Below are 12500 nucleotides of genomic sequence, written 5' to 3' on the forward strand. Positions count from 1 at the left end.
CCAAAATCAGCCCGGACAACAGATTCCCCGATCATAGGCGCTCTTCTATAGGACATCAACGGTAGTGCGGTCAATGTCTTGCTAGTGTCCAGAAAGTAAACCTCTTTCGGGTCATGATGCATTGTAAAGCTAATGGTATCCAGAGCAGTATTCAGTTGTTGATGAAACAAAAGGAGAGAATCCATACTGCCTGACATAACATGAAAATGTAATCTATGTAACGTAGCCAAGTGATGGCAAATTCAACAAAAACAACGGATTGGTGTACACAATGATCCTCGAAAAAGTTCATAAAATTTTTCGCGTACGAGGGAGCCACGTTTTAACCCATCGCGGTCCCTCGTACCTGGTTGAAAAATTGATCCTCGAACAAAAAATAATTCGAAAATAGCACCAACTTGAGTAGTGAAACATAAAATCCTGCTCCTGATTATTGAATGATTTTGTCTGAGCAAGATAGAAACGGACAGCCTCCACACCTTCACGATGTGTGATGGAGGTGTAGAGGCTGTCCACATCCATGGTAACCAGGAGCATGTCTGGTGCGTTGATGCTAAGTGTTGTAAGATGTAACAAGAACTTGGTGGTGTCCAAGTATATTTACACGCACTAACAGTGGGCGTCGTTAGTAGTTAGGTTTAGGAATTTTTGACTGTCCGTTTATTTTACATGCAACTTTTGTTTACCTTGTCCTATTTACTCTCCCCCCACGACATCCCTTTTATTCCCTCTGCTTACTTACTATTTATGTGCATTTATTGTGGTTTACTTTCTTTTATTGTGTTTTTATTGTTTGCCTAGTCAGTTGGGGTGTGTGTGTTTGTGTGATTATATATATATATATATATATATATATATATATATATATATATAAAATGAAAAAAAGAAAAGAAACAGGCGCACACCTAGTGCATTAAAGTATAACAATTTAGTTTATAGAATAGTAAAAACAGTCAAATGCCCACTCACAAAGGTACACGGTTTAAGAGCAGGTATGAGATAGGCTCTCATAAGCCAGTACTGCCGTCCGATATCAGCAATGGTATCCTTCTCCTGTTTGTTCTCCACGTGGTTCGAACAACCGGAAGTGGCGGCCCTCCGGTCAGGCGCCCCGCACAGGAAGTCCCTCCGGGAACCAGCACCTTCAGTTCCCTGCTTCTGATCAGTGCACCACCGGGGGAAAAGGATCCAAAATTCTTCTTAAACAGCAGTGGTAATGTCCATGCTCTTAAACCGTGTACCATTGTGAGTGGGCATTTGACTGTTTTTATTGTTCTATAAACTAAATTGTTATACTTTAATGCACTAGGTGTGCGCCTGTTTCTTTTCTTTTTTCATAGGTATCAACAGGGAGTAGTGACCCCTTTCAAACGGGCTGCCTTTACCTGGATGCTTTATTTTGGAACAGGACTCTATGTTTAAGGTTTTTTAAGTTCTAATTCATTTGCATTTTAATTCATTCACTTTCATAATACTTTAACATTTTTTATTTAGTTTTTATGTTATTTTATTAATTAATAAAGTATTAGGTTATTGTTATTGAACATTTTACATATTTTAACATATAAACGTAAAATCCTTGGATAATACTGGTTTTAGTATATTATACCCACTCTTGCCACCCCATTGGATGCATTCATAGTTGGGTAAACTTAATCACAGTTTTGTCAAGGTATAATAGAGGCGCTAACTTCGTTTCTTTTTTTGTTGTTTTGATTATATATATATATATAAAATGGCATCATGTGAAGAACACACATTCATTTAGGTCAGAGGGTCTGACAACAATATTTCTGTAGGTGTAGACAGTTGTTATACTCAGTCTGCTGGTGACATCATTCTTTAGGTCCTAGCTTCGCTTTTAGCTTGCTGGTGTGCTTTGTGCATGCTCTAGGTGGTTGCTAGAGCACAACACTGTTTACATGCACGGACAGTGGGCATTGTTAGTAGTTAGGCTCTATCCTTCTTTTCTACTAGGTTCTATCCTTCCTTTCTCTGCGCATGCGCGAGATTACTTTGTTTGCTACAGGTTGCTAGGGACGCAAGCGGGTCTCCCCCCGGCGGTTCGTTGCGATCACCGTCCAGAAGGGCGCTGCAAAAGGTACCCCCATACTGTCAACCGAGCAGGGCTGGGGGCAGCAACCGAGCAGAGCTGCTGGTTTTGTCTTAGCGACATCTCTAGTTGGATGGTATTGAACTGGCTAAACCTTCATGCCTCTAAATCTGAGTTGCTTCTGATAGGCCTTAAAGCACAAACAGATGCTATGAGTAACCCCTTCAACAATCTACAGTAAAAATCAATAACTCTGCCATCCAAAGTAAAGAGAAGATGAGAAGCATTGGAGCTTATTGACAAAAACATAATTGGTCAATCTCATTGCGAAAAACTGCTACAGCTGAACCCCATTATAACGTGATGCTTGGGGTCCACATAATGCAACCGCGTTCTAAACAGGGATCGGGGAAAAATTAAAAATGGCCGCCGCGTTCATGGGTTCCGCGTCCGCCAAGACTCTCACAGCTGTCCCAGACCACCCACGCTGTCCCCATTAGGCTCCACTCTCTCCTGCCCCTATACCGCCCCTGCCACTCCCCGGTCTCCCTGCGGCCTGAGACCTCACCTGAGCCGGGCTGTCCTGCGCATCGTGGCCATATCTCACATAGCAGCCAAGCCTTGGTTACCCGGGGGGAGAAAGGAGAGTTAGCAGGACGAGGCTGCGGCTCCGGTGGGAGACAGGAAGTGCCGGACTGCGCCGGGTCCTAAAGACAGGTCGGAGCAGGCGGAGGGACCCGCATTGTTGGTTGTGGGCAACCTTTTTACCTATAAGCAGCTCATTCAGAGAATTGGAAACCCTGTGCTCCAATACAGGAATCCATAATCCAAGTGGTACTTGGCATCTCGGTATACTAACCTACTTTAATCCCAGCTGTAATGTATTTTTTACTATAAATACAAATGACTGGAATAGCTGTAGTCACGCTGACTCACGGCCTGGTATTCCATGTACATACACAGTGGGACATGGTGAAGTTCAAAAATACATACTCAATCATGTACTATAAACATTGTTCCCAATATATCGATTTTCAGAGCATTTTATGTAAAATGCACAAAATGGATAAAGACCATGAAAAACAGATCATTGCTTTTGGTGGGGTAGCCTATTCCTAAATTAACTCCATTCCAGTGTCATATCGAATTTAGCATCTTGGGTATATTCAGTATGCATTGTTTTGTTGGATGTATAATTTCAACATACAAGGTATTAGCTGCTGGCTGTTGTGCCTTTAGTCAGTGATTATAGTGAGAATCTCTGCATTTTACAATACCACCAGGCTCTATTTCTAGTTGACTGTACACATAAGACGGCATCATTCCTGTTGCAGAGAATTTACAATCTATTGTCGGCACCCCTTGCCAAAGAAAAACTTTGTCTCTCTCTGTATGTGTCCGTTAGCAATAAAGCATTGAATATTTCTTTTAAAAAACAAAAAATGCAGCTTAGCTTTTAAAAACGGGAGCCCCGCTCAGACCGTGTTATAAGTGGATCGCGCTATAACGGGGCTGAGCTGTACTTACAAATCCATTGGACAGACAAATTAAAACGTTTCTATCGATAACCAGACCACAGGCCTTGGTTCTCTCCAGACTGGATTTTGCAAATTCTCATCTGATGGGTCTCCAAATATTTATCAAAGCCCTGCAGTTGATGCAAAATGCCACTGCCCGTCTAATTGCAGGCAAAGCAAGGAGATCACATCTCGCCTGTATTAAAAGATCTGCACTGGCTCCCTGTGAAGCAAATCGTTCATTTTAAGATCTCGACCCTTGCCTTTAAGGTATATATGGTCTTATCCCCCTTACCTTCAGAACTGCCTGATCAGGAAAAACCCCCATGCAGGTCCTTACATTTGCCTTCGCCCCACAACTGATTGAGTCTCGTTTAAGGTTGATAAAGCTGGGGAGCTTTTTCAGAAACAGCCACAAGAGTCTGGAATAAACTCTCTCCAGCTTTAAGAAATCATGATGATTTGCTTCCATTCAGAAAGGAATTAAAAACCTTCCTTTTTAAACAAAGCCTGGCAAACAGACCCCAATAGCCTTGCAGCCAGATTTCCTGCTTCCGTTCGTATTTTGGTCTTCCTCGTCATTCCCCTACTGTATATGTTTTTGGTAGGTCCCAATTGTTGGTCTGGGATGGGTGTCCTACCAACGTTGCTACACGTACGGAGCTTTCTTGGTGAGAAGCCATTGGAAAATGTTTGAAACAGATAATAAATATCTGCCATAGTGCACTGAGTTCTGGCTGCTGCTATAGAAACTTGCAAACACATTACTGCTGCAGAAGTGGGTCTAGTAGAGCCCCTTACTTGGTCTGTCCAACTCTGTGGCACCGATCCTCAGCCTGCTTGTCATTATAGGGGTTGCAGTCTATGTCATGAAGGATAACAATATTTGCTGAGGTAAGATTGATCCCAAGTCCACCTGCTTTTGTTGATAGAAGGAATATAAATATATCCATATCTGTATTAAATTCATCTATAAGATGTATCCTGTGAAAATGAAAAACAGGGAGAAAATTAAACAAACCTAGTAATTGGTAATTTAATATAGGAAAACGATCTTTGTTCTAGAGAAGCGGTGGGCAAACTGGAGGCGCAAGACTTTATTGGGGGGGGGGCGCAGCGGTTACAGAGGCCCCGCGCTAAGAGCATCAGTTCTGCCTGGGATTAATTACAGGATTAGCACACAACAGTCATTTTACCACTGCAACCCTACAATTTCAAGCATTTTAGCCACGCTACTCCATTACATACTAAATCAGTGAGAGACTAATGTTATTTATTTATAAAATATTTTACCAGGAACTAATACATTGAGTTACCTCTCATTTTCAAGTATGTTCTGGGCACAGAGTTAAGAGTTATGTGTACATAAGCACGCAGAAACAAAATTATGCCTACCTTTCAGATATTTGTGTTTTCCCATCAAGCCTGACATATCTATGCTGGTGATGATTCAGGAAAACTTCTAAAACGTCCAGCATCATGGTGAATTGGCTGAATAGTACAACCCGATCACCCTGTTAAAAGAAAATAATCAAAACATTAAAGTGAAAAAAGAGAACATGACGGCGTACTGTATATTATGCATGCATACTAAAAGGTCATCTGGGGTTCATTACATCAGACAATACAATAACCAAATTATTTCACCTTTACAAACCCCATTCTTTATATGACCAAACAACTACTGTACTATGTAATTATTTTCAATAAAATGACCAACACCATTTGTAAACAAAATCGGACAAGTATTCTTAAATAAGTCATTTTTAAATCAAAACTCTTTAACAATCTTTTTGTAATCTCTTTTGAGATGAGGCAATTTGTAAACATGGAGGGAGGTTATTAATCCAGAATCTTTAAGGCATTAGACTATTATGGAGACAAGGAAAGTTAAAATCATTAATAAAAAAAAACAAAACAAAAAAAAAACAAGACTTGTCTGATTTATAGCAAATCAAAGTGATTCGCAGAGCCTCTAAAAATTAATTTCAGGCAGCTTGCTCTTAAACTCCATCACGGTCAGCAGATGAGTGGTAAAGGTTTGTTTGTGAGATGTACTTTTTTACGCTATGATCCATGGACAGTAACATACAGATGTAACCAGACTTCTAGTATCAGGCTTTAGTGAAGTGACAGTCGCATAGCCAAAGCACCACTACATGCTTTCCATTAATTCTGAAAGGCACGACCTGCAGCAAGGTTTCCCCACTGCAGGGGGAAATTGCGCCCAAGATCCTGCGGCTTCCTCTGGCAGAAAGAAAAGTTAAACAGACTAACATCTGTATATTCTGTATTTATTAATATATTGATACATTGATGAAAAGAAATAACTGTGGCGATTAATGATACTCTCTGTAGCCCATAGAAGAGAAAGTTTGAAAATCAAAGAGGGGCTTTCCAAGTCAGCGGGAGCTGCAGGGAGGAACCTGATAGCCGAGGGAGAACATTTGGAGGGACAGCGCGCTCAAAACTTCATTTTTTTTTAATAACAGGGCTTTCCAAGTCGAATACTGCCCCTTTAAACTTTTTTATGTATTATTATTTTTTTTAATCAGACTATTAGTTTGTGTAGTAACATTTGTAGAATATATGTTAGAAATGAAATTCACAATTGAAAATCGGTGGCAATCTGTAGTGCCTTACTAGTCCCGTCTTGTTATTTACATAAGTAAGTTCTGGTTTGCTTGATATTCAAATACAAAGTTGAATCTTTATATTTAACACCACACAACTTGTGATTTGAAAATAGAAATCCATCAAATTATTGTTGAAATTTGTGACTAACAACCACATTTTTACCCCACAACTTTTGCCAACGCAGAAATTACATATGCAAAACGTTAGATTATGCAATATTATGTGACAATATTTTCCATAGGCAAAATATTTTTCCAATGAATAATTTGATTATGGTGACAAAACCCTCCACTAAACTCTTTGAAGGACACTGTGGCAGTTAAAGAAAAAGTTAAAGAAATAAATGACATGCTCAGTAAGCTTGTTTGCCTTTCCATGAGCACAATTGGAAACATTAACAAGAATATTACGCTAAATGAGTAGTTTAGTGTTCACCAGGTCCTTGAATCCTAGTGTCTGCTCCCATCGTGACAATGGTCAAGTCACTTTGGGCCATATTTACAGTGTTGCTATTCCATATGACTCTTTATGACCTAGTCACTTCAATAAGCTGGAAAGGGTCTTGTGAAATAGCACCACTAAATGTGAGCCTTTATCTCCCTTGTGTCTGCAAAATTCTACATAAAGCAGTATGTCTATTGTCAGCACTACGCAAGAAAACACAATATCATTATTTCAGAGACTAATGCAGTCTTGGGGAACCATTGCATGTCATGCAGACACACTTGGTCATAAATAGCAGGACAAAAACGGTGGCATTTGCTTTAGATTAATTCACTATTACATTAATACATTTACTTTTTTGTATTTGCTGAATCCTTTAAAATATTTGTGCTTTGGGTCTGCTAAATTCATGTTCGTCAGCTGCTTAGGCTCATCTGTGACTAATGGTGGCATCATATGTAAACGACAAAAGAAAAATGGGTCGTTTTTTATTTGTGGACTGGAACAGTCTTGACATCAAATGATTGTAAAACCTCTCCAAAGCATTTGCTTATCACTGGGGCATTAAAAGGTTAAAAGATCAAATGATAATTCATGTGCTTACGGCAGCCCGCTGCGCTATTGCGGCGGCCTGGAAAAAGGTAAATCCGCCCTCTAGGCAGACGGTGCTACGGAGACTAAGGGAAATAAAGACGATGGAGCTCCTTTCGGCGCAGCTGAGCCAAAAGATGGACAAATTTCACAAAATCTGGGAGGTATGGCCAGGTAACTAATGGCCGTATAGGGACGCATACAGAGAGACTAGACAAACAGGCTCTTTCCCCCCCCCCCCCCTCACTCCCATCCCCCCACCCCCCCCCTTCTTTTCCTTCTCTCTTCTGCTCTTCTCTTTTCTTTGCTAATACTCTGAGAGACACATACGGAAGCGGCTGCTTCCTTAACACAACCTGAGATATGGGTACAGACCACAACAGCGTAATGACCGTGTTAAAGCAAATATTTTATTTAAGCAGCGATAACAGACTGTCGAGGCTTTCTGTAGTATCCACAACTGTTAATCTTCAAACAGTATATGTGTACCAGTGTCGATTATATGTTGTGTCTCTCCAAAAACAATAAAAAAATTGAAACAAAAAAAAGGTTAAAAGACCATTTAAAAATACATATACATATACATATCTGATTTTTGTAAACCTAATGTTACACTGTAATTTTCTCACTTTGAAAGGCTAGAACTATTTTGTGCACAAATTCCAGTATCACCAGATTGTAAAGTTAGTACTAGATCTCTCAGCATTGACTAATTTCTGATGCTCTAACAGATGGTCTCGAGAGCAACAGATACCACCACAACGAATAGAACAATTTTATATGGAAATTGTACTGATCATTTATGTATTCTTTTCAGGTGATGCTGTTGAAATAAACAAACACGCGAGAAAACATTTTGATAGATCGTACCTTTTTCTTCACATCAGATAAAAGACGCTCTAATGTTTCAAATTTTCCAGACGTTAATATCAATTCTTTTTCAAGTTTAAATTGAGAGATGCTTATAAATTCACTGCAGAGTCTGTGCAGTTCAAAATCCGTCATGACTTCCATGTCTTCAAAGATGAGATCTGGATTGGCTGCACAATGGGTAGGTTCCTAAAAAGGAGTTAGCATACAGTAAACATACAACTTGAGCAAATTCAATGTTCAACGTTGATTTCTAGACCATGTAAATGTGACTGAAAACACGTGTAGAGGTTAGAATAAAAAATATTCAGTATTTTACTACCGACTGCTGAGCTTCTGGAAATAACATTCTAAATAGATGAGGACAGAGGCTACAGCATTCAATTTTGGGAGCACTCTAGTGGAAAATGAACATAAAACCTCACTTTTAATGTGGTTCTCACAGAATAAAATAAATCGAGCCAAAAAGTAATTAAAGTTAAAATATCATGTGCAATTAAAATGACAAAGGAGACAGGAAGAGGGGAAGATGACATAGCTCAAGGGGAATCACAACACATTAATGTATACTCCATCTCAGAATTAGTAGTAATCACACTTTAAATTGATGTAATCTGGGCTGACATTAATGTGTCTACAAATCGCAAGTATCAATGTACCTCATAATACAAAGTAAATACAAAGTAGATTACAAAACGTGCCATTCGCTTAATCAGTGGTCAATATCAATAGTACCTCCCGTAAGACACCAGTAGAGAGAGAGAGCTTAATACCTCCTAAGAAAGTCAAGTTGTAGTAAAACTATTTTGTTACCTTATTACCCACCATCTTGTCCCTGTGTTTTCATCTCTCTCCCTTCCCACTTCCTGCACAGGTCATGTCTATAAAGTCATCATGTCAGACAATGTACGTTCTCCCTAGCAGAACTTTATCAGGGGAAACAGATGCTTCCCCACTCGGAGCCTCTTTAAATAACTTTTGTTTGTCACAGTAACCATCCAGAACAAATGCATGAATGCTTATTGTGCTGTTAGACAAGGAGTAATGATGGGGGTGCTGTATGACAAAGTGAGAGTGTTGTGCCTATCTAATGAGCCGCTAGGAAATCTAGAAATGGCACTGCAAAGCAGCAAGACTAAATCCCCCCCCCCCCCACACACACTTTCCCCCCTCGTTTGTATATGTAAAGCATGTGGCAATGTATAATTTTACATTCCTACCTAAACTGGCAATCGTTAAAACTGCAAAAAATCCCAATTGTGCGCCTAACTAAATAGCTGCCTTCTAACTTTGTGCTGGAGTCGGTGACATGCTGCAGCTGACATGCAACATATTATGAAGTGTAACATATTATTGTTACAGCTTCCAGAGTAATAGAGAGCCTGCTGTTTGGAACACAGCAACAGCTCTGTTTGTGATACTTTGTTGCCAAAGTACAGAGCTCAAAAAGGTGTGTGAGAGGGCTTGTTTCAAAAGAGGAAGTGGATATGACTTTATGGTTGCTGTAGCAACCAGAGTATGATCAAAACATTCATTAAAAAAAATGGCATTAGGAATTAAAATAATGCAGACTGGGTGGGCCGGTGGCTACAGAGGGGGAAGTAGAGCCCAACTTAGCCCAGATGCTGGTCCCCTCGTTGCTGCCGGGCCCCGGCTCTTCCCAGCTGCAGACCTCACTCACGGACACGTGCCGGAACCAAGCTGGGCCCGGCTTCCGCCACACCGGTATTAAAATTAGAAAGGCCCAGGGCGCTCCAACATCAGAGGCTCGACGTGGGACAGTGTCAGTGAGGGAGGCCCGCAGCTGGGGAGAGCCCGGGGCAACGAGAGAACCTGCAGCCAGGCAAAGACGTTGCGCCCAGCTCTCCCCAGCTGCGGGCCTCCCTCACTGTCCAGCGCAGGGCCTCCCTCTGACTTCAGCACGCGCACCAGCATGAGATAGAAGCCTGACAAGTGGTCAGCAGCAGCTGGGGAGAGCTGTGGCAGGAGAGGCCTGAGACCACCCCAAGGAAGGAAAGTCTGTATTTTGTATTTATTTTTGGAGGGTTGTTTCTTTTATATTTATTTGGGGAAGGGCTGTATGTATCTGGGGGGCTGGTATGTATCTGGGGGTGGGAGGGTTGGCATTTATTTGGAGGGTGGGACGAGGGTTTGTATGTATTTGGAGGTGGGATTTGGATGTATTTAGAGGGTGGGACAGGGGTTTGCATGTATTTGAGGGGAGGGGCGGGACTATTCTCTTGTATTTGGGCAGGGGGGGCGTGTTTTTTGGTATGTATGGGGAGGGGGGGGGGGTTGTGTGCGCGGGGCCGGAAGGAAATGAGTGCGAGGAGGGGGGGATTGAGGATGCAGGATTGAGTGAGGGTGGGTTAATTGTATGGGGGGGGGGGACGGAGAAGAGTGAGAGGGGGGTGTAAGAGGGGGTGAGGGGAGAGTGGGGAAGAGAGGGGGTAAGAGTGAGATGGAGGGGAGCGAAGTACATGGAAAGAAGGGGGGAAATATAGGGACAGGGCTCGCAAGTCCGCGGACACGGGGGGGAAGAAATCTGTCTGCAGGCCAGTCAATGTTACTTCCACATTAAAAGCATATATAGCAAACTCCCTCTTAACATTGTCTCTTATACTAATCAATGTATATAAAATCAGGTTTAAGCTGTAAACTGAAAAGTACTATAGATAAAAATTCCATCACAAGGTAGAAAGAAGTCAAATAAATATAACGTTTGAGGGGCACAAGTTTATCGACTGAGTCAATGTGAAACCTTCATTCAGCCGCATAGGACTTTTAGTAGTCTGAATGGAATTCTCTCTTAAACGCTTATAAACTTAAAGGCTGACCCGCGCTGACGCTCGACAGTGAGCCCCTGCAGCCGCAATGAGAGCGGCTTTAGCAGGGGCTCGCGCACGCTTCCGCAGGCGTGCGGAGGCGTGCTGACTTTCACCCAACAGTGACATTTTAGATTGAGCGCCGAGTCCGCTCACGTGACCTCCAAAGCAACCAATGAGGAGAGGTGAGTGGAGCAGGGGGAGAGATGTGGACGGGAGCGGGTGAGTTGTTGCGTGGGGGGGGGAGGAGGGGCTGGGGGCGGGGAGAAGAAGTGTCCCAAGGGGACGGGGGAGAGACTGCCTGCCAGCGAGATGGGTGGGTTGGTTTTAGTGTCCCAAGTACCACCTCCTGCCCGCCTCGCAAGCGCGCTCACTGCCTCGCCGGCCAGGCAAAAGCTCCTGCTTGCGCTGGCCAGGCAAAGCGTGAGCGCGCCTCAGCATGAGAGGCAGGAGTATGGACTGCATTGCTATTGTGAGAGCCATTAATGTTGCGTGGGTATCAAAATCCTTTTCTACTGTGCTGACATGCGCATATGTACGTTTGCGAAACGGTCTGTTTTCCCCACATACCATCCAATAAAGGTTACTAGTTTTGCAATTAAACACTGGGTGACATTTAAAGCAGCAATGCACCTTGCACTTCGTCTTCTTTGTCCAGGTCACACAGACCAATAGGAAGCCGCAAGGGATGACATAACGCCTGTTTCCTATTGGCCCGTGTGACGCCAGACATTTAAGCTGCCATTTGGTTAGGTACACAGTTCCCTGGCTGCATACATACCAGCACCCCAAACAGAGGTAAGTTTCTCTGGAAGCAGGGTGTCCCTGGAGCCGAAATAAACAGTTCGGCTCAGGAGACACCCTGCTGCAATCCTAAAACTAAAAAACGTTTTATCAGCGACTCCTGGATAAGCACACTACATGTAGCACAATAACGGGTACATATGTTGTGTACAATGGAATGCAGTACAGTGGTAGCATCACTTCCTTTAAAAGGAGGATACTGTTCTAATCTCATTGTCATCTCCATAGAGAAAGTTACTTTCTCAGAGATCTTAGCATTAAAAATTAGATTGTAGGCTCTGTGGGGTAGGGCAGGTGCCTGAAAAATTATATTATGTTACTTTGAGTTAAATAAGGATATAACATATTTTAATAAATTTTACTTGTCCTTTGTCAAAGAACTTGGTACAGATGTAGCAGGCGTTACTTCTGCTGGCGTATGCCAGCGAGTGCATTAAAGCATTAGCCCTGTCCACTTTTCACACTGTGTTAATTGTTTCAATGTCGACTGCTCCCACTGGCGTGTTTCTCCCCTTCCCCCTCCCCTCCCCACCTCACTCCCCACCTCACTACAAAACGCCAGCAAGAACAAGAACGGCTGCTACAACTGTAAATCCCATTTCAGTATTTTAGTACTTCTATACTAGTAACATGTGACCGCAATCTGCAGAATCATTCCCACTGGGGAAACCTGATAAAAGGTTTTATTACGTGGGGCCAGTTCCACAGCGGCACACAACACTTCACGCCAGAATTTATGTCAGTGTTAGGTCACTCCTC

At 42.3% G+C, this 12500-nt stretch overlaps 1 protein-coding gene across 4 annotated transcripts in view; it reads right to left on the reverse strand.

Moving 5' to 3' along the window:
• SMARCAD1 (SNF2 related chromatin remodeling ATPase with DExD box 1) overlaps positions 1-12500 on the reverse strand; it is a 113401-nt gene that overhangs the window by 5335 nt on the left and 95566 nt on the right. For all 4 annotated transcript variants that reach the window (XM_075609912.1, XM_075609929.1, XM_075609921.1 and 1 more), the window contains 3 exons: positions 8113-8301; positions 4966-5084; positions 4372-4554 (listed from right to left, as the gene is read on the reverse strand). In XM_075609912.1, the coding sequence (XP_075466027.1) occupies positions 4372-4554; positions 4966-5084; positions 8113-8301 (491 nt within the window). The remainder of the gene's footprint in view (positions 1-4371; positions 4555-4965; positions 5085-8112; positions 8302-12500) is intronic.

This window comes from Ascaphus truei, chromosome 1 (genome assembly GCF_040206685.1).
Source record: "Ascaphus truei isolate aAscTru1 chromosome 1, aAscTru1.hap1, whole genome shotgun sequence".
In the NCBI taxonomy this organism is placed as follows: Eukaryota; Metazoa; Chordata; class Amphibia; order Anura; family Ascaphidae; genus Ascaphus; species Ascaphus truei.